General features: G+C 38.8%; 1 protein-coding gene across 5 annotated transcripts in view; it reads left to right on the top strand.

Moving 5' to 3' along the window:
- Positions 1 to 22,242, top strand: part of STAG1 (STAG1 cohesin complex component) — a 322,525-nt gene that overhangs the window by 188,577 nt on the left and 111,706 nt on the right. For all 5 annotated transcript variants that reach the window (XM_067538793.1, XM_067538794.1, XM_067538795.1 and 2 more), the window contains 4 exons: positions 6,894 to 6,973; positions 13,444 to 13,551; positions 17,477 to 17,591; positions 21,714 to 21,831. In XM_067538793.1, the coding sequence (XP_067394894.1) occupies positions 6,894 to 6,973; positions 13,444 to 13,551; positions 17,477 to 17,591; positions 21,714 to 21,831 (421 nt within the window). The remainder of the gene's footprint in view (positions 1 to 6,893; positions 6,974 to 13,443; positions 13,552 to 17,476; positions 17,592 to 21,713; positions 21,832 to 22,242) is intronic.

Here is a 22,242-nt window from a genome sequence, read left to right as displayed (position 1 = left end):
GAGATTTCCCTCCAGAAATGTATGTCGTGTACTGCCCAGCCCTATCCTGGACAACACATTTTAATGCTATTATTCCTTTAGGGGACTAGTATACCATTTTATTATCTCACCTAGTTATTCAGACACTTCAGTTTAAGCACACTGGATTAGTAAATAGTAAAACAAATTTTATTAAGTACAAAGATATTTTAAGCGAGCACAAGTAATGAGGCATAAAAGTCAGAAATGGTTACAAGAACAATAAAGAGAAAACATTTACTAATACCTAACTTCCAAGCTATATAAGACTCAAGCCAAGTTTCTCATCATATGTTTCAACAGGTTACTGACCAAACTCTCTGGTCAGGACCCTTCCCTCAAAGTTCAACAACTGCTTCCTTTGTCTATTCAGGTGCAGTGAATGTGATAGACTGGGAAAAAAAGAGGGGTCCTTTAGGGTGTTCGTCCCTCCTTTTTATAATTTCATCCCCACTCTTGAAAAACATTTCCAGCTGAGAACCAGGAGCCAAAGTTTATGTTGGAGAATATTCCCTGCTGGTTTTCCTCACCTGCTTGAACTTCCTTTGTCTTCCTTTCCTGTTTGATGATGCTGTTTACTGCTTAAATGCAAATTTATCAGAGCACACATTCCTTTGTTTAGGACAGATCTGTTTGCTAACTTCTGTTTGGGCAAGGCTGTGGGATTTGGAACATCATACAGGAGAATCTTTTAACTTCATATATAGTGTTGCCACACATAGTTTACCATGACAGTACTGACCAGCAAACCGATATGTTACAAAGCGTACTTTGTACAAGAATATTATAATAGTATGCAAGGTGTGAGTACAGGTGTGTATTCAGTCACACTTACCTGCACAGTAACGATTGTTCTTTAAGATGTGTTATGCACATACTCATTCCTTGACTCTCCCACCTTTCCTGCTACTTCGGATCTTCATTGGATTGGAGTGTGAAGGAATGGCAGAGGCATTGGCCACACCCCTTTGTGCTGTCAGCTCCATGCACAAGAACAGTTGTGCATGCACTATCTACCAGTTCTGCTGGCAAAAGTCTCCAAATCAAGTGCATGTAGACTGTATATGAGCACAATCACTGAAAGAATAAGTTAAATATAAAGATACAAAGAATAAATATAGGCTAATAACCTTTTTTAAAACAAAAAATCAGTCTAACTGGGTGGGTATATTGGCCCGTCACAGAGAATAGTTCACTAGCCTATTAGAAAGAAAAGTGTGTTCCTGGCATGAAAACTTCATTAGAAAGAGCATATCTTTGATATAATTGAAAAACTCTGTCTGTACAAAACCACTGAAATGTAACTATTTAGGGGGTAGAGGGCAATACGAAGATTGAGAACTGGCACATAGTACTTGCATATATCTTGCTCGAAAAAGAAGTGTAGGTTGTTCGGTCAGAGAGAGATAATGAGTGATTATTCTTTCAGGGACTGTTGATTAAATGAGGTTGTTGGAGCAATATTTTATCATACTTTGGCTAGCACACTCAAACTGGCACCTTGTTTGGCAGTCTTATCAAAGAACCTAAGTATAGAAGACATAGCTATCAATTCACCACTGCAATATGATCACTTTATTTCAGAGGGAGGCATCTTGATAGGTCAGTGTGGAGAAGCTGTCAGAGATGCTGTATTGTTGCAATGTAGCTGTTCAGTTTAGAGATTTCAGTCTCCATTGATGCCCTATCCAGCATCTTTCGCCACTAATATATTCTCTTCTAAAAATACAGGAGTATGATAACAATTTACCTCTCTAAGGAAATCCAAATTATCTGGCTTTTTTAAAGATTATCAACATATGCTAGTGAAAGATTGTCGACAGGATAGAAATGGAGATTTAAGTTATCTACTAATAAAATATCTGCTGTAAAGCATAGTGAAAGATTCCCCACATTGCGTCTTTTACACTCTGCCACTAGTTTGAGCTATCATTAAAATTTCATTAGGGAGTCCCTTCAAAATGAATTAATTTGGTTTGTTCTCTTCTCTGGTAGAAGAGAATTCAGCCAACAGGGAGGAAGGAGATTGCAGATCCCTTCCTTATCTCTTGGATAAATTGTGTCTATTTGGTAATTCAGGGCAAGCAGGAACTATATTCCCCACCAAGAAAATTCCAAGAAAACCCTCAAAGTATTCTCCATAGTGCTTCTTCGTGTTCTTCCTGTGCAATCTCAAAGGTTTGCTTGTGGCTGCTACTTCTTATCCAATCCCCTTTAAAAAGCTCTCTAAAGCTATGAGTCACTCAGAGAGAGACACATTCTGGGGAGTCCGAACCAATCACACAACTCAGCAGTTTCTCAGGATCATTGGGAATACTCTGAGAAATGTTCTGTCTACCATGAAGTTTGAAGAACTGCAGGAACAGATGAATTCTAACAGTGTCTTCCTATTTTGACAAAGAAGGGATGCTGCAGACTTATCAGTTCAAATATTATTTGGAAACAGCATACACGTGTCCTGGTGCTAAACCTGCTTGCTTCAAATTGGTACACTTGGTCAAAAGTTCACAGGAAAATGTATTTCTGCCCCAAATTGGTCTCTAGCTTTTCCCTGCTCCAAGAAAACTGATCTCCATGTGAAATCTATATTCCTACAAAGCGAAATAGAGAAAATGTGAGAGGTTACAAGAAAAATAATTATGTAATTGCCACTCAGTTTTCCTTGCCTGGTTACTATTCTTATGTTTCCGGATCAGCTTTTCGCTAGCTGTAGCGGTTCAGCAGGAGTTCTGCTTGTCAATCACTAATGTCAGGAGAAATCTCTCCAGAGATGCCCTGGCTGTTAAGAGTTTCAGTGACATAGCCCAGGATGCTCTGTGTTTGGCCTGTAATGCTCTTGTCACCTCTCTACCAGCTTGAAGGGCCTTTCTGATTTGACCGTTAGGGTAAAAGTATGGGAGATGATGATATCTTTGAGAATGATGACTCTTCCTTCTTTGAGTTTCTGACTGAAGTGGTGGTAGATACTATTCCAATGCTTATTTTAAAAGGACCAAGTGTCATTCATCAAGAAAGAACTACTTGTTTTCCATCAGGAAATCATCTATTAAGTACAAACACAAAATGAAGCACTTTGGGAATTATTCCTTTTGTAAGCTGGGATAAAATTTTCAAAAGTGCCTAAATGATGTAAGACCCTTAGAGAGACAAGGTGGATGAAGTAATATTTTTTTACTGTACCAATTTCTGTTGGTAAGAGCCACACAGAGCTCTTCTTTATGTCTTGGAAAACAAGGTGGAACAGATTATTTAGCATAAGTAGTTAGCACATATTGTAAGGGATGATTCAAAGTAGAGTGGCCCATTAATGCTTTTGCAGTTACAAGACAAAAAGAGTGGGTTAATGGGTTACAGATTGTTGTAATAGGACATAAATCCAGTGTGTCTATTCAATCCATGATTTTTAGCATCTAGCAAAGTCATGAATTCTTTCTGGGTGTTTGGCTGGTGAGTCTTGCCCACATGCTCAGAGTTTAGCTGATTAGCATATTTGGGGTTGGGAAGGAATTTTCCCCCAGGACAGATTGGCATGAGCCTGGAGGTTTTTAGTCTGCCTCTGCACTATGGGGCACAGGTCACTTGCTGATGGATTCTCTGTACCTTGAAGTCTATTTAAATCATTATTTGAGGACTTCAATAACTCAGTCATAGGTTAGAGGTCTATTACAGGAGTGACTGGGTGAGGTTCTGTGGCCTGCGTTGTGTAGGAGGTCAGACTAGATGATCATAATTGTCCCTTCTGGCCTTAAAGCCTATGGGTCTATGTATTTAAACTCCCAGGCTCATCGTTTGAAAGTGTGCAGATTTCCTTTGATGATGATAACTGATATGTCAGCTATAGAGTGATCGGTTTGTGAAAAGTGTTGACTCACAAGTGATAGGATATTGGTTGTTTATCATTTTCCTTTGTGAGTTAATTTGAGAGTGTAGTAATTGTCTTTTTTCACCCACATAGTTGCTGTTGGAGCATTTAGTGCACAGATGAGGTAAACTGCCTGTTGTGATAGGCATGTGTAGGATCCATGGATCACAAAAGGTGTGTTGGGGGGGGTATTGATTATTGCTGTAGTGGAGATATGTCTGCAGGTTTTGCATTGTTCTGGCAGGGTCTGCTGCCACTTTGAGTTGGTGTGTCCTGGTCTGTGGGGCGCTCAGTCCTATTTTCAAAAATCATTTAGTGTCTCACTGACTGAAGCACCCACACCAGAGCACTGACAGCTCAAAGGGGAATGGTGTCAAAGGAAAAGGAAGTTACATATCCACACTATCAGCTTTGAGGTCGACTGTCTGGTTCTCATGATGTTTTGGACAAGAAGCAGGGAGAAGTACAACCTCATCAGGTAGGACAACACAGCCGTGTCATTCTATGTTAATAGTCGAGAAGGGACCTGGAGTCAGAGAGCCTCTCCATTGCATAAGGCAGATTTGTTATTGCTGAAAAGTCTCCATTTGCCTGGTCAGCTGAGGTGGCAGACAGAGTATACTCTAAAAAGGGAGACCTGTTTCCAGATGAGAGAAAACTGGGAAGCCCATCATGGACCCATCTCATGTCAAAAACTGCTTCAAATGTGCCCAGTTTTGCAGCAAGTACTCAAAAACAATCAGTTTTGGCTGTGGCAGTTCCTTGGAACTTTACACAAGCACCAACTTTTCCTTCAGTAACTTTTATTTGGAAAGTGCTAAGAAATGTGTCATGGCACAAGGCTGTGATGATACTTATAGCTCCTGTATGTCCCAGAAAGGTTGGCTTTCCAGGTATCCTCAATTTAGGGAATTTAGTAGAACCATCTTCTGTGCCAAGATGGCCTTTGGCAGGGTCCCGAGCACCACCTAAGCCAAGGCACATAAAATCTCTCAGCTTGTTTCATAATAGAGCACTTCTGAAAGAGCCAGGGGTTTCTGAAAAGGTGGCCCAACCTGTGTTATGCTGAAGGAAAAAGAGCAACTTCTTCACTAACTATACCATATAGCCAAACTTTTTTCTGTATGATGCAAGGCTAGGAAGTTTTCATTATAAGAGGGGATGATCCGTTCCATTCTAGACTTTCTTCAGAAACAATTTGCTAGAGATCTGCAACTTGCTATGTAGTAGGTTCAGACCTCTGCCATCATCACTTTTTGGGAGGGCCAGTCAGCAGAGGTATAGTGGTGTCTGATGCTAGTTGGTTTCCCATTTCTTAAAGGCAGTCAATCACCTTTCTTTAGCTTCCCCAACAATGGCCCATGAAATCCTGGAGTTTAAAATTTGCCCTTAGAGGCTTAATGAACTTTGATTTGATCCTTCAAGGACAGTATATCTGAATTTCCTTTCCCCAGAGATTTTCTTAGTGGCCATTGCCTTGGCAAGAACCATGAGGAAACTACCAGTACTGTTGTGTGTCTCACCGTACGTCTAACCACTAAGGACAAGACGGTTTGTCATATCCACCCCAGTTTCCTACTAAAGATGTCACTCCACTTCCCGTTTAATACAGAATATTTTCTTCCAAGTTTATGCAGTTAACAGCAGTCTAGAGAAAAGAATCCCATATTCACACTGGACTTCCATAGAACTTTCAAAATGTATTTGGCAATGACATCTCCTTTCTGGAAAATCATTCCACTGTTTTCTTCTTGTCATAGGCTCCAAACAATCTTTATGATCATCTAGTTATAGCAGAGATGCCTTGTCCATCAGGATCAAGGATCACTCAACTGAAGCATGATCATCAAGAGGCAATTCTTCCATTAACAAACTTTTTAAGGCAGCCGCTTGACACTCCTTACATGTTTTTACTAAGCACCGTAGGTTAAAAGTGTAGATGTCAACTAATGCTTGTGAGTGCTTTGAGCCCCTTGTCCCTTGGAATTCTGGAAGAGCATGGGGATCAGGAACTGGTTTTTTCAATTCGTAGCCATTCCTAATTTCACCCCCTAGTCCCTCTTTCATTTCTTTTAGTTAGCTCTGTTCTTTCTCATCTCAGGTACTTTAATAATAGAATTTCACAGAACCCAAGGGCTGTGCTGGAGCAAGCCTAGTTTCGGAAAACACATTTTATTTTCATTTCCCCAATTTGTTTTCTGTTGCTTGAACAATGTAGCGAGACCCAAAAGGAACTGTGTTCCACCGATCAACAGACATCTCTGGAGACAGAGAGAGTATTTGTTTCAGATTGGAAGAAATCAAATGGGGAAAGGAGGGAAGGAGTAGAGGAACTGCTAGAAAGTGTGATAATTCTGCCATTGTATGGGCTATTGGCCTGCCTCCGTTCGCAGAGAGTAGGAAAATCCACAGTTGCATCACAGGATTCTCCCAGTTTCTTATGGAAGGCACATGGGATTATTATTGAAGCCAGTTGGTAGCTTTAAGCCACGGGCATAAAAGAGGTATGCTGCAGCAGCTACTTCAGGTGAGATTCTCTGCACAGTGGACTTTCACATGCATACACTCTGCCTAAAATGCACTGACAAAATTTTACTGGTCATTGTGAAGGAGACAGTGCGGCCACTACCCTGCCCTCATCCAGCCCAACCCCATCCCCTGTCAGCATGGTAGTACTAAGATGACACTAACTCAGGGTAGTGCCTCTGTCCCCCAGCCTGAGTTTGCTTGGCATCTACATGGTGTGCAAGGATGGCGGGAGGGGGAAGTTCCTTGACACCTGTTCCCATTCCTGTTTGCCTGTACAGTGTTAGATTCAGGACATAGAGAACCTGGCACCTCTGTCACCATGGAGGCACATTGTACTAGATGGACATAGCATGTTTGAAAGAAGTCAAATGGTTATCAGAAGTTTAGTGGAAAGGTGTATCCATCAAAGACTTTATTTTGTAACCTAAAATATTCATTTACTGAAAACTGTGTGTTTTGTCATTCTAATAAAATTGCTTTTCAGGATCGCATTGTATCAATGACACTTGATAAGGAATATGATGTCGCTGTGGAAGCCATTCGATTAGTCACTCTAATACTTCAGTGAGTATTTTTCAAAGTTAGTATAATTCACTATGAGAAGCACTTTTGCCGGCAATATGTATCAGCTTTAGATTTTTCACATGCATTATGAAGGACATATAGCACTGAAGGTGGATTAAATGTGTAATAATTATTTCATTGAGCAACTTTTGGAGATGTTGGAATAGGATAAATGGCTGCATAAAAATACCCCAGTGAAATTCAAAAATTTACTTACTCCTTGGTGCCTGTAGTTTCAGTGCATCCATGGTTACAAACAAGTGCCAGAGTGGCAAAATATAGTGGCAATACAAACTGATCATTTAACAGTTATATTGTTCTCTGTTCTTTTTTCTTTTAAATGCCAGAAGCTACTTGCATGCGAAGTACAATTGAGAATTTAACCACACTAATGTCAGGAAATGCAAAGTTAAGGTTACCAGAACAACTTTAATTTGGTCCTATTTTCATGTCAAAGATACAACACAATAGAGAATTTGCAAATATAAGAATGTATTTCATAATGTAAAATGCTGCATTGGTATGTGTATGTATGAATGAAGAAAAACTACAATGTTGTATTATATTTAGAACTATAGGAAGGATATTCATTAAAATTGATTTAAAGAATATTGAAGCATAAAATATGTTAAATACACACTGAAAATCCCTAATTAAAAAAATTAATTCAGTATGTAATATTGCTTGTGTGTTCAGGTCTTGAAGGACCTAAAGTTCTCTCCTTGGAGGTGCACAATATTGGATGAGACCAATACTGGTTATAAGTCAAGAAAAATGACTTTTCAAAATATTACATATTTGTGTGCTTCAACTGTAAAATCTGAAAAAATAAAGATCATGATTTAGATAGAACATAATTATAGCACATTATCTAAATCTTTTGAAAACTCAAAAAACTAATTCCCAAAAATTGTGATGAGAATTTTGGGCACAATACTAAAGTTAAGGTTGAGTTTTGCTTCTGGAGCAAGGATTAATCATCTCTGTTAAATGTTAATGATACAATGAATCCTTTCCAAATTTATAGTATTCAAAGAATAAATATAGAATTAATTTTCAAGCAAATCTGGTAATTAGTTTGTTAAAATACCTCAACATCTTTAGATTTCTTAAATTTAACCTTTACTCTGAATTCCACGAATTGTTTGTTCTTGTATTAGGAATAATACCGAAGTGCTTGTAATATTGTTACCCTTAAGTTGAAAAATTTTCACCCAACAATTATTGAATGGAAATTCTGTTTTTAAGTTTTTCAACAAAAGAAAAATTCACAAATACAAGAAAAAAATAGTTTTAATCAAAACTAGATAATTTGTTCACTAGTTATATTCGTGATTCTTACTGTCATCCTTGACTCCAGTGTTGATATTGTTTTATATGGGAATATTAACCTAACACTCTTTTCTGAAATTCTCCATATACACAGTTGTGACAATATGTACTAGACATTTAATTATCTAAAAGTAGAGATACTCCATGTTAAAGACCCTGGTTTGTATCTAGGGAAGGAAACATTGGTTGAAAACCGGGATAGGGAGGATTAAAGCAGTATGAGGTTGGCCGTGGTCTTGACTGTATGGCAACAGGAGAGACCAAGTAGCTTTTTGCAGTTGAGTGTTTCATGTGGCATGTCCCTTGAGTCATGATCCAAAGCCCAGTGAATTAAGTAGGAATCTTTCTACTGACTTCACTGAGATTTGGATCAGACCCTTGGTGAGGAACGCAAATAGGTTTCCAGAGCTAAGAGACGAGGTTCCAAACTTGCAACATAACTGGGATAATGTAGGAGATTGGTAATAAGTGTTCAGTAAGATTTTCAATGGTGGATTGCCTTAAGGTTTCCGTGTCTGTTGGGGTGTGAAGGATGGAAACAAGGGCACCATTGTTAATTTGCTTCTGCATTTGAGGATAGGCCAGAATGTATGAAAACTGGGAGAAATGCTGCTTGACTCTCTACTGCTGGGAAATAGATAGCAATCAATATGAATGAGAAGTTATGATGTGCAGAAAAAAGGTAAGGGAAGTGAAAGAGATGAGGGAAGAATCCATGGTTGGCAGGACTAAAGACAATAAGGAATTTTAAAAATAGATTAGGAACAAAAGAAATAATAGTAATGGTATAGGTCCATTATTAGATGGAGAAGGTGAAATTGTTAATGATGTAGAAAAAGCAGAATGCTGATTAAATATTTGTGTTTTCTATTTGGAAAGAAGCAAGATGATGTACCCATATCTAGGCTTGGCATAACTCAGTATTTTTTTTCTAGTTTTGATAGGTTTTATCAATTTTTATTTTAAAGATTTTTTTCTATTTTTATTTTTAGGGTTGTGGGGAGTAGGGCTAGGGTAGGGCAGCAGTGACAGCAGGTCTGCAAGGAGCTCCCTGTGCAGCCGAGGAGCCTGACACCAGAGCTCAAGGTGCGGGGTAGGCTATGGTCTTGGCCCAGAGGAGCAGAGACCCCCTAATCAGGACTGTAAAGAGGAGGACAAGCCCCCTGGTCATGGGAAGGCATCCCAGCTGCTGAATAGTTCTGGCCCTGGGAGAGTTCCCACGCTTCTGGCTGGTGAGTGAGGAAGCAGGACCATGACATCAGAACTTCAGAGGGCTCCCCACATGGCTTCAAGGCTGGGTCTTGGAGAGCCAGGGAAGAGATCCTAGCTAGGGCTGCAAAGAGGAAGACAAGTCCCCAGCCATTGTTGAGGGCATGGAGCCATTCAGCAGTTGATCTGTCACCTATGCAGCTGGGATGACAATGGCTTCTCCTCCTCGCAGACCTGGTCAAGAGTCTCTGCTCTGCTGGGCCAGGACCGCAGCCTTCCTCTATCTTCTCTCTGCAAGCATCAGGTATCACCAGTCACTCACTCACCAACCAAGAGTGTGGGAGCTATTCCTAGGCAGGAACTGTTCAGCAGCCACATGGCTTCCCTTGTGGCTGGGGACTTGTCCTTCTCCTTGCAGTCCTAGACAGGGATCTTGGCTCTGCTGAGCCAGGATGACCTCTCCCTCCCCCACATCTTGTGACTGCACGGATTGGGTGTTACCAGCCCTGTGGCCAGGCAAGGAGCCCTCTGCAGTCCCGCTGTCATGGACCTGCTCACTCACACTTGTGATAGCAGGGCTGTAAAAGCTCCCTACGTGTCCATGTGGCCAGTGATACTCAATCCCTGCAGGCACACTAACTGTTACCATTTGATATTTTTTCATTGAATTCATTGGGTCAGCTGAAATCGATCTATATTGACACACGTCTATTAAAATTGAAATTTGCCCAGATCATATGAGGATGATAAAGTACTTTGAAATCTCATAGTATCTGAGGAGGAGATTAGACAACATCTACTAAGTATAAATGTGTTAAATCAGCAAGTCTGGATAATATGGAAATAAGAGTTCTAAAAGAGTTGGCTGAGATACCTCTGGCCCGTGAATATTAATTTTTAATTAATCTTGGAATACTGGGGAAATTTCAGAAGACTGAAAGTGAGCTGATGTTTTGCCAGTATTCAAAAAGGGCAGGTGGAATGACCCAGCTAACTATAGGCCAGTGAACCTGACATCAGTTCTGGACAAAATAATGGAAAAACTGATACAGGATTCAACTGATAAAGAATTAAAGGCAAGGCATATAAATAAGGCCAATCAAGATGGTTTTATGGAAAATAGGTCTTGTCAAACAAACCTGATTTAATTCTTTGGTGAGATTGCAGGTTTGGTTGATAAAGGTAATTGTGTAGATGCATTTGACTTAATATTGCCAGACATTCTAATTAAAAATTAGTACTATACAATATCAGTAAAGCACACATTAGGAACTTGCTAATGGACAGATCTTAAAAAATAGTTAACGGAGAATCGTTATTGTGTGAGGGTGTTCATAGTGGTGTTCCGCAGAGATCAGCAGCCTATTCTGTGTTTCTTCAGTGATTTGGAAGTAAGTATAATACTACTGCTGATAAAATATGTGACTGGCACAAAGATTGGTAGATTGGTAAATGATTATAAGGCCAGGGCGGACGTACTAAGGGTATGCCTACACAGCAATGGAAAACCCGCAGCTGCTCTGTGTCAGCCGCCTCGTGCTCATGTGGCTCGGGCTGCGGGGCTGTTTCTTTGCTCTGTATACTTTGGGGTTTGGGGTGGATCCAGAGCTCTGGGATCCTCCCACCCCACCGGGTCCTAGAGCTTGGGCTCTAGCCTGAATTCGGAAGTCTACACAGCATTGAAACAGCCCCACAGCCCGAGTCAGCCTAGCACGGGCCAGCCATGATTTTTTCTTTGCTGTGTAGACATACGTGATCTGGATCACCTGGTGAACTGGGCCCCATCAAACAAAATTTGTTTTAATACAGACAAATGCAGGGTCATACAGCTGGTAGCAAGGAATGCAGGCCATACCTATGGAATGGGGGACTATATGCTAGGAAGCAGTGGCTCTGAAATATATTTAGAGGTCATAGTGGACAAGCAACTAAATATGAGCTCCCATCATAATGCTGTGGCAAAAAGGGCTAATGCAGTCCTTGGAAGTTTAAACAGGAGTACGTGTAAAAGTAGGGAAGTGATTTTATCTCTGTATACAGCATTGGTGAGACAGGTACTGGAATAATGCATACAGTTCTGGTGTCCACATTTTTAAAAATGTTGAACTGGAAAGTGTGTTGAAAAGAACCACAAAAAAAAGAAAATTCTCAATGTGAGAGACATTTGCTTGAAGAAGTAAAACCATCAAAGACAACTTATTGGATTTTCACTACAGATTTATAGATTTCCGGGCCAGAATGGACTGTTGTGATTGCATAGGCTGACCTCTTGTGTAACACAGGCCATAGAACTTCCCCAAAATAATTCCTAAAACATATCTCTTTAAAAAAAAAATCCAATCTTGATTTAAAAATAGTCAATGATGGAGAATCCACCGTGACCTTATCTGTGATGGAGAATACTCCATGACCCTTGGTAAATTGTTTCAATAGTTAATTACTTCCACTGTTAAAAATGTGTGCCTTATTTCCAGTTTGAATTTGTCTAGCTTCATTTTCCAGACATTGGATCATGTTCTACCTTTCTCTGTTAGATGGAAGAGCCCATTAAATATTTGTTCCCCTGTAGAAACTTAGAGACAGCAAACAAATCACCGTATCCTTCCCTTTGTAAAATGAAATAGATTGAGAGCTCAAGCTATCACTATAAGGCATGTTATCTAATCTTTTAATCATTCTTGTGGTTCTTCTCTGAACACTTTCCGATTTATCAACATTCTTCTTGAATTGTTGACACCAGAACTGGACACAGTATTCCAGTAGTGGTCACACCAATACTAAATGCAGAAGTATTATAACCTCTCTACTCCTCTCAAAATTCCCCTATTCATGTATCCAAAGATTGCATTAGCCCTTTTGCCACTGAGTCATACTGGGAACTCATGTTCAGCTGATTATCCACCAGAACTCCCTAATCTTTTTCAGAGACACCACTTCCCAGGATAGAGTCCCCCCAGGAATATCAGTGTGGAATATTTTGGCCTGTGATATACAGGAGGTCAGACTAGATGATCTGATGATCCCTTGTAGCCTTACACTCTGATTTATCAACAATGTTGCCAATCACGAGATGAAATATCATGAGTTACACTCAAATAATCATTTGAGGATTGACAGAGCAAGAGCTCTGCCACACCCTCATGCCGGAGTGTGTGGGGGAGTTGCACATTGCCTTTCCTCCTCCCACTACCAAGGACTTCTCAGCTAGCCGTTTACAGCAAGAATCCAGTGCAAAGAACATAGCTCAAAAAGGAGAGCCTGCCCCCAAGAGTTTTATCTTAGTCAAAAAGGTATTATGGTTAGATCACTCTTTTGATTTTGCTTTTAAGTTCAGGGTTTTTTTTTATGACTAACTCAGAAAGGTTAAATGGATTTTGAGCACACTTTTAAAAAAATAATTTACTTTTGGCTGAGCCTATACATGTGGCATCTCAGCCCAAAAGAAATTGTCTAGGAAAAATTAATTTTCAAGTGTAAACGAACATTTCCAGTGCCTTCTCGGTTTGAACTACAGCATTAACTGTAATTATTTTTATAGATTCTGAAATGTGTACACTTTAACTGAGGGGAAAAAAAATTAGATTTTTTTCAAAAGAACCCTCTTAAAATATTGGCAAGTTATTAAAACTAAGAATGTTGCCATTCAAATGTAAGAAATTATTTAATCATGTCCTGGTGTACTAGATTCAGAAGAAGAAGCCACTTTAACTCAACGGTGTTTTATTTTGGTGGTGCAGTGTTTAAATATTTTTGGGGCCTAATCCAAAACCTGTTGACATTAATTCCCATTGATTTCAATGGGGTATAGATGAGGCCCAAGTAGCCTTGTATTTATATAAACAGTCTAACATAAAAGTAACTCATGGGAGGTGGTGGAACTGAAATTAAACATTTGTTTTGGTTCAGGTGTTACTTTCTGACTTTTTCAGTGGAAGTGAAGAAGCTCTGTCCAATGAAGACTGTGAGAATGTTTATCACTTGGTGTATTCAGCACACCGGCCTGTTGCAGTAGCAGCTGGAGAGTTCCTTCATAAAAAGTAAGCTACCCCTCATCCTGGAATGAAAAATAGATTCATAATAGCTTCTGGATAGCAGGTATACCTACTGAGATCTAGAAGTGACAGGTTAATATATAGTAAGCATTGCCTGATTCAGCAAAGCTCTTAACCACAAGTTAACTTTTTAAGCACTGACTTTCAGTAGGAATACTTGCATGCTTAAAGTTAAGTGCCTACTTAAGTGCTTCTGATAAATCAGGGTTTCTATCATGCTTTTCTTGCTGTACAGTTCAATCAATAATTTCTGTTTAATTTAGAACATGAAAATACAAACAAATATGATTAAATACACTTGTTTATATTAAAGATTTGTTGATTGATGTGCAAATGCCTTAAGTTTGTGCCAGGTTATCATTGTAGCTTCTGGTACAACAAATTGTCGATGTGCCTATGTGATAATATACAATTATAATTATAAAGGCATTTATTTTACTCAACTTTGAAATAATGGGATACCAATTTACTTCAAAGTTAGCAATCTTAACAGGATTTTGTTACTTTAAAAACTATTTCTCTGTTCATTTACTTGAATGTCAAAAAATGGAGTGAATTATTGGTGGTAGCTGTATACATTAGATGCCATGAGATCAGAGGTGTCCAGAAGTTTTTCCTTCGCTCTTCTGTATAGCATGGAACAGCTGCTAACTCAAATACAAAGGGCAATTAGCTCAGCTAGTCGTTCCATTGCCATCAATGGAACATTGTCAGTTTAGACCAGATGAGGATCTGGAACAATATTTTTAGCCCTCGGAAGTCTTTTAATAATAATTTTTCCCTCCCCATTTGGGGGCTTAAAGGGGGACATGTTAAAATTGTTTGATTTTTACAAATTTTTTAATAAGAAATCATTGTAATGGAATTTTTTGTATCAGAATATACTTGAAAGAAAAGGCCATTTATACAACCAACAGTTTATTTTACAAGTGATATTGTATGGCCCCTTCATTATGTCTTAAAATATTTGCATTTTGAAGATCAGGGGTTGTTGGCTGATTTATTTTATTTTTTTTTTCAATAACACTAGATTTTCTCTTTGATCAGGCACAAAAACCATGATTTTATGCTTGTAGTATCAATCTTTCACTATGTAAGTGGATGTGATGTTGCAGATTCAGTAATATGCCTTCACTCCATGATAAATATAATGGAATACAGATAATGGAAAGGAGTTAGTTTTTATACATTGTATTAAAATATCTTCAATAATTAACAAATGTGGAAAAAAACTATAAAAATATCTGAAAGATAAATTAGTTTGTCTAACATGTATGAAAATTTCTGTCAGTGTGAAAGCCTTGCTTTAAAGTGACATGTTACTCTATTTCCTATGTGTGTGTCCTTGGAGGCCAAAAGTATTGAAGAAAAACTAGCTATTTTCCTCAGTTCTGCAGTTTAAAATGTTTGCAAATTAGAAAAAATTGGTACCATAAATAAAATGTGAAATGTATCTTTTATCACCATCATGCACTTTTGAAGTGCAGCCCCAGAGAAGAGTGACTTCTCCACCATAGCTTGTTTTCCAGTGTGCCTGTCCACTGGGTTTCACAAACCTGCCCCACCAACGGATTTTTCCTGCTCACTTCACATGCAAATGTGTTTGGCTAAAATTTGTTGGCTTAATTTACATGTGATATCTTATCTCCTGTTTGGAAGAAACTTGTTTGGCAACTTGCCCCGGTTACATAGATTAAAATGCATTTTTAGGAGGTACACATAACTTCCTACACACTGACTGTACATACATCTCACAATGCTTATAATGACCAGTATGATATAAATTTTGATTAGATACCTCACACAGTGTTCTTGATAAATTCAATGACAGCAATATTTTAGTTGTAGTGAGTTTGTCAGACCAGAGAGGTGTTGCTAACACAGAATAGTGAACCCTTTGCTAGCTGGCATCAGTGGGCTTCTGTGTCACAGCAGCAGCTAAAATCTAGAGGAAGAATGTGCAATGGAGTGATGAGGAGAAGATTTGAAATCCCTGTCAAGCCAGGTAGGGCCAGAAATCCTCACTCCTTAGACATCTGCCAACAGAAAAATATAGAAATTGGTATACCAGATCAGACCAGAGGTCCATCTAATGCAGTATCTTGTCTCTAATAGTGGTCATTACCAGGAGTTTTAGAGGAAGTGTAAGTAATCCCATAATGTGAAGTTGTAGAATAGTTTCTTCCTAGTCCCAGGCTTTTAGTGATTAGCTTGTACCATGAAGATTTAGGTTTTATATCTTTTATGTGGATTTATACTAACTCATGTACATATAAACTGCCTTAATATTTATATTTGTATAAACAAAAGCTTTGTATAGCAAGACACACTCCAACAACTCTGTAGCTAGGTCCTTCTTTCTGTAGTTCCTCACAGTCCCTTCTAGTCTTGACTAATCTCAGAAATTCTGTGTCACCCTTGGGGAGAGGGGAGAAGCACCTTCAGTTTTCCAAAAAGAACCAAAGAAAGCAATGAGGAATGGCTAGGAGATTGCTTCTGAGGAGATCAGAAAGATGACATGCAGTGATGACAAATGCCCAGGAGTGGAAATGGTGCCCTTTTCCCATCATCCAAATGTGGCTCTTCCTAAACTACTGCTGTTTTTTAATATAAGAATAATTTGCATTTATAGAGATCTCTGTCTAAGGATATCATACTGTGTTACACATATTAATGAATAAAGACTCACAGCAGTCCTGTGAAGTAGGAAAATTCTGGTGTCCTCATTTTAAGGATGGGAAAACTGAGGCACAGAGAGGTGAACTGACCAGTGGTTCTCAACCAGGAATATGCAGAGGTCTTCTGGGGGGTGCATCAACTCATCCAGATATTTGTTTAGTTTAACAGGCTACATAAAAAGCACTAGGAAAGTCAGTACAAACTAAAATTTCATATAGACAATGACAATATATAGACTGCTCTATATATTATATACTGAAATGTAAGTACAATATTTATATTCCAATGGATTTATTTTATAATTATATGAGAAAATAAGCAATTTTTCAGTACTAGTGTGCTGTTACACTATTTTTATGTCTGATTTTGTAAGCAATTAGTTTTTCACTGAGGTGAAACTTTTGGGATACGCAAGACAAATCAGACTGCTTAAAATGGTACAGTAGTCTGGAAATGTTGAGAGCCACTGACTTAGACCATCCAGGAAGTCTGTAGTAAAGCAAAGAAAAAGAACCCAGAAATCCAGATTCCCAGTCCCTTGCTTTATTTGAAATATGACTCTTCCTCCTTGCAAACATTTTTGTATTTTCTTTCGCAACCATTGATGTCTCCTGTTCCTGCAACCTTCCTTCTGAGTTTATATCTAAACACATGAGCAAAGGGAACAGAAGCTGGGAAAAAGGACAAAATTAGTGTGCACAAAACTAAATAAAAGTGAATTAAAAAAATATACAAAGTTTGGGCTATAATTCCTTTTTATCCTCAATTTTTTTATGAAATGAAGGTCAGCGTGGAAAAAACAATCCAACTTGTTTTCATAGTTAGCATTTTGTTTAAACACTTGGGTTCAGTTTATGGTTACTAAATTATTGTTAAAGCAGGCTACAATCCAGTTTAGAGCTTCCTACAGTTAGTTCTTATATTGGTTAGTGTCCCAGTAACATTGTTTTTCAGCAAGATAGCCACTATCAGTACAAGATTTAAAAATGCTAGCTATAATATAAACATTTTAGATCAGTACATTTCACAATTTTTTCATCATGTGAAGTGCTTCCGGCCTTGTGGAGCTGAGCAAATGCAGTTTTTCTTTTGAGGGGAAATGGTTATTGGTTTGTTTAATTGTATTTTATGAATGAACATGTTTGCCATAACAAAACATGAATGTTAGCTTAATGTTGAGCAAACAAAGCTGGTTAATATAAATATTATAGCACCTGTTACTTATTTCTAGACTGTTTAGCAGGCATGACCCCCAGGCAGAAGAAGCGTTAGCGAAGAGGAGAGGACGGAACAGTCCAAATGGGAACCTCATTAGGATGTTGGTTCTTTTCTTTCTTGAAAGTGAGGTAAACCACATTTCTAATACCAATTTTATACATTTAGCAAAACCTGAAATTTTATTTAAGGTGATTGATCAACTTTTGCAACAAGTTTTAATGCCAGTGATACCATATGCATTGGGACCCCTTCTACTTGTCTGTAAAGCAAACTCAAAACAAAATCCTCCCTAGGGTTTGTTTTATTCTTGCCTGTCTTCAGTGTAATCAATTCTGCTCTCCCTACTCTGGCTACTATAGTTCACTGGAATGTATGTATTGGCAGTGCCTATTGCAGGACAAACAGTAAAAGAATAAGTCTTGTGGGACGTTCTTTTAGAAAGAGGAAAAAATCATTTTTGGGGGCTACTTTATTTTAACCAGTCCCAAAAGAGAAGAAAATCTAAATAGTCTCATGGTTTGTTCCAGGAACTCTTTGGAGGCATTTTATTTATTTAATTTATGGTTACACCAAATGTGAGCTAGTCACTGTCCGGACATTAAAGAAGTCTGGTGACTGTTCCAGGCAGCTCACAATCTAAAGTCAGACTAGTAGGCAGAAGGTAGTAACAGAGGAACAAAACCAAGGTAATTTATATATGAGCCAACACAGTTCACTGTAAATTGCACAGGCGAAATTGGCCTTGAAGGGGACTTAAATATGAATAGGGTATGAACCTTTTGATGGGTTCAGGAAAGTTGTACCATGTATAGGAAGCTGCATGATCGAAGGCATGAAGGTGACTGTAAGAAGCTGACAAACAGACAATGCTGGGAACATTGGTAGAGTATAGGGATGGGGGGAGCATGAAATTTGAAAAGGGAGGGACAGAAATGTGAAAAGTTTTGAAGGTGGTGACAGGAAGTTTGATTCAATAGGAAATAGATGGCAAAGGAGGGATTGGAAGAGGGGAGTGACATGTCAAATCTGGACAAGGAAGGGCAATGTTTTGTGTTTGAGAAGTCAGAAAGGAGGATGTTGCAGTAGCATAGTCAAGATATAATGAGGGCTTGAAAAGGAGGCTTGGTTGTGGGAGTGGAAAGAAACAGAAGCATCATAGCTATATTGAGAAGGAAGAAAGAGGACGATTTTGATATAGTCCATATGGGTGTTAACATCTCCCAGAAACCTGCATGTAGCCAGTGTGGATCATGAACCTATGAGTGCAGCTTTGTAGCGAGATGCTCCGCTTTAAAGGTGGGCAACCACTGTCAGCACTGGTTTCAGCCACTGGATGGTTTTGAAGCATAGACCTATGTGGAGTAGATTGCAATATCTAATTTGGCTTGTGCTAGAGAGAGAGGCGGGAGTCCTCTGCATAGATGTGGTGGCTGAAGCCCCATGAGTTGATGAGATATTCCAGAGACATGGTTGACAGTGAGAAGAAGAGAAAGGTCTAACGGCAAATCTTGGGCAACCTGCACATAGAGCAGAAGGGAGGATGAGGCTCTTCCAGAAGGACACTAACAGAATGCTCAGGGAAGTGGCAGTGTGTGCCTTGAGGTATTTTATTCTGCAATGATTTTTTGCTATAAACATAAGGACAATGAGTTTATTTGCTTGCTGCTTCCAGGAGAGATCTCTACAGCCTGATTCTTTCTCGGTCTCTCCCCTGGTCTGTCAAGGGTGCTGTTTATATACATTTCTCATGTCTCATCGGATCTTGCCAGAAGCTAGGTCTGCAGTTATGGCAGCCATGTTCCCATTTTACAGTTCTGAACATGCTTGCTTCCTTGAATCTCAGCAAGATTACCAAGAACGAGTCTTGTCCCTCCCCACTGAGGAGAGAGGAGATTCAGCTCATGGAACTCTAGCCTTGGTTCCTAAAGCTAGGTTCAGCAAAATTTGCTTTCTTGTGTAAACCATATGCTGCTTCCCTGAGGCTACTTCCTCAGCCTCAGTGTTAGTGTCTGCCTTTGCTGTCATAGAGATATTTCTTAAAGACAACATAGAATAATGTGGTGCTTACTTAACAGGCTACCCTTCATATGCATTGTGAAGGACATGGGGCTGTTGTGTAATAATTTATGAATGCTATATGTGACCTGGTTATTGGGCTCGTAACTGTATAGCTATTTTGGATCATTGGGAATTTTTATTGTATGCATATGAGGCTTAGCTTAATAGCAGGTGGCTGGGAAATAAGACAATAGCTCCAGATAAAATACCTCCAGTAAGCACTGCAAGGGCTAAGAGTACATACCAGAACTATTAACTGTGAAGAACCTAATTCCTTGGCTCTAGCCAAGTTACACAGCTTGTTTGCTGTGGCTGGGAGCGAAAAGATCAATAAGACAAAAAGACTCTCTGATCAGAGGTGAGGCAGTTATCATGGGGAACTGACACAGAGACCATTCTTTGGGAGTCTGAACAATTTGGACTTTCCAGGGAGATGGTAAACTTTAGATAAGGTATTTGATTTCAGAGATATGTTGGTCCCAGGACCTGAGAGACGAGGGGTGAGGTAATATCTTTTATTGGACCAGCTTCTGTTGGTGGAAGATACAAGCTGTCAAGCTACACAGAGGTCTTCTTTCTTCCCCAGATCTTGTACCTTGTTCCTTCCGCCAACAGATGTTGGTCCAATAAAATATATTATCTCACTTACCTTGTCTCTTTAAATAAGATAGACATGCATGTAGTTTTTTTCTTGTTTTAAAACCCTTTTCTCTTATGTTATGCTTTGTGCCCATTGTTGAAATTAAACAATACTTTAATTTGAAACAGCTGTTTGATCGCTGTGTTTACCACTGACCACAAACTCCTCAAGGAAAGAACCACAGTACCCAAATCCAGTCATACCTGTCCATAGGATACTGTAACCCAGGACCCAGTTAATGAGTGGGAGAATGGAGGGATGAGCATGAGGCCTGAACACCTATGGAGGTGCACTCAGAGAGACCAGAGGAAGGGTCAGAGGTGCAGCTAGCCCTGTGACTGACAAGCATCCCATTTTTATATCCTATTTCAGCTCCCCCAAGAAGAGCCATGAGCACAGAAGTTTATGAAAGCTGACAATGATGTCGGCTACCTCTAACACCCAAGGTTTCTCTTTTTGGGGGGCAGTCCCATTACTTGGTAATGAGTCAAATCAGGATGCTGTGTCAGTACTTGTTGATGGTAGCTCAAAATCATCCTACAAGTTGATGGAAGCTAATGGCTAGTCCTTCCATGCATGATTTTTCTCAGTTTAACTGAATACCATTATTAGAAAAAACCTCTGATGGGATTTTCAAAAACACTTAGCATTTGCCTCATTCTGCACTCATTGATGTTAATGAGAGTTTTACCATTATTTTCAATGAGACCAGAGTTAGGCCAATGCTTAGCAGTTTTGAAAATATTGTCTATTATATATCCAGATCTCAGAGCTACTCAGTAGATATTTGGTTTCTCTTCCATGTGTATGCTGAAAATGTGGATAGGTCTGCACATAAATTGAAATAATATTTTCTTATCCATAAATAGTACCCTTCCTCTTAAAATTTTAAAACATTTCTTAGATAAATGTAGCTGGTCCAGTTGCCGTTGTTGAGCTATGTTGTTAAACACTGATTTACACTTTTAGCAGTATATTTGTAATGTGTTCTTTTGAATGAACACTGTTGTGTAACTTTTCATTACAGTATATATTATGCTTAAACTGTACACTGTATTAAAACTAACATGAAATTCTCTATGCCTATTACATAGTTAATAAAACAAAAATAAACATCTCAATAGAATACATCCCCTAGCCCTCTACTGTCCACTATTATGACGCATTAACTCTACATTAAAACTGTGACAAGCATTCTGATGGGTTTGGGGGTTACACTAGATGACTCTTGCGGTCCCTTCTAACACTATGATTCTTCTCATATCATGATATAAACTGTGACCTGGAAGATACCCACAAGTCAAGTGTTGTAAGAGAAAAGATCTGTCATTTTTTTCCCCCCACTCCACTCACCCTTTCCATAAAATAAAAGTTTAATCATGGTTATGCAGTTCCGTGTAATTTTGTTGAAAAATGGATTTTCCAACATTAGTTTCCAATTTAGTTTTCCTTCCTAGTGATACAGGAACACTGTTCTCATTCAAACCATTGTAGTTGATGAAGCCCTATTTGAACCAGAAGGCTTTACTGACATTTGACTTGTTATTTTTAGTTGCATGAACATGCAGCTTACTTGGTGGATAGTTTGTGGGAGAGCTCTCAAGAACTACTGAAGGACTGGGAGTGCATGACAGAATTGCTACTGGAAGAACCAGTTCAAGGAGAAGAAGGTATTTGTGTCACTTTGTTAAATACATTAAATTGATGTCCTACAATATTCTTAATAATTCTTCTTAATGAAAAATGCTGTTAATCTTTGGATGGTATGAACGTCTGATTCCAATGCTATATTTAGAAGAAATTTACAAAGTGGAAATATATTTTAATTAATCTGACTTTTGGAGGGACTAATGTAAATTTTCTAATAGAAGGTAGCACATTAAACAGGGACTGCCTTAATGCATCCTCAAGACACCGTGATCAAAGACAGATATTTTTGTCACTTTTTAATTTTTTTGTGTATATTTTTTTTATGTTTAATTGAAACAATGGCAGGACTAATTGTTCACTAGTTTTTCATTTTACTGTTTTCTTGCCTCTTTTATTCTGTCATTGTCTGCAGTTAGAGGCCAGCACCTTGT

Source organism: Emydura macquarii, unplaced genomic scaffold (assembly GCF_026122565.2).
Source record: "Emydura macquarii macquarii isolate MOO-44397 ecotype Brisbane River unplaced genomic scaffold, CSIRO-AGI_Emac_v2 contig_499, whole genome shotgun sequence".
Taxonomy (NCBI): domain Eukaryota; kingdom Metazoa; phylum Chordata; order Testudines; family Chelidae; genus Emydura; species Emydura macquarii.
The sequence above is the reverse complement of the archived record's forward strand: the minus strand, read 5'-3'. Positions and strand labels throughout refer to the sequence as shown.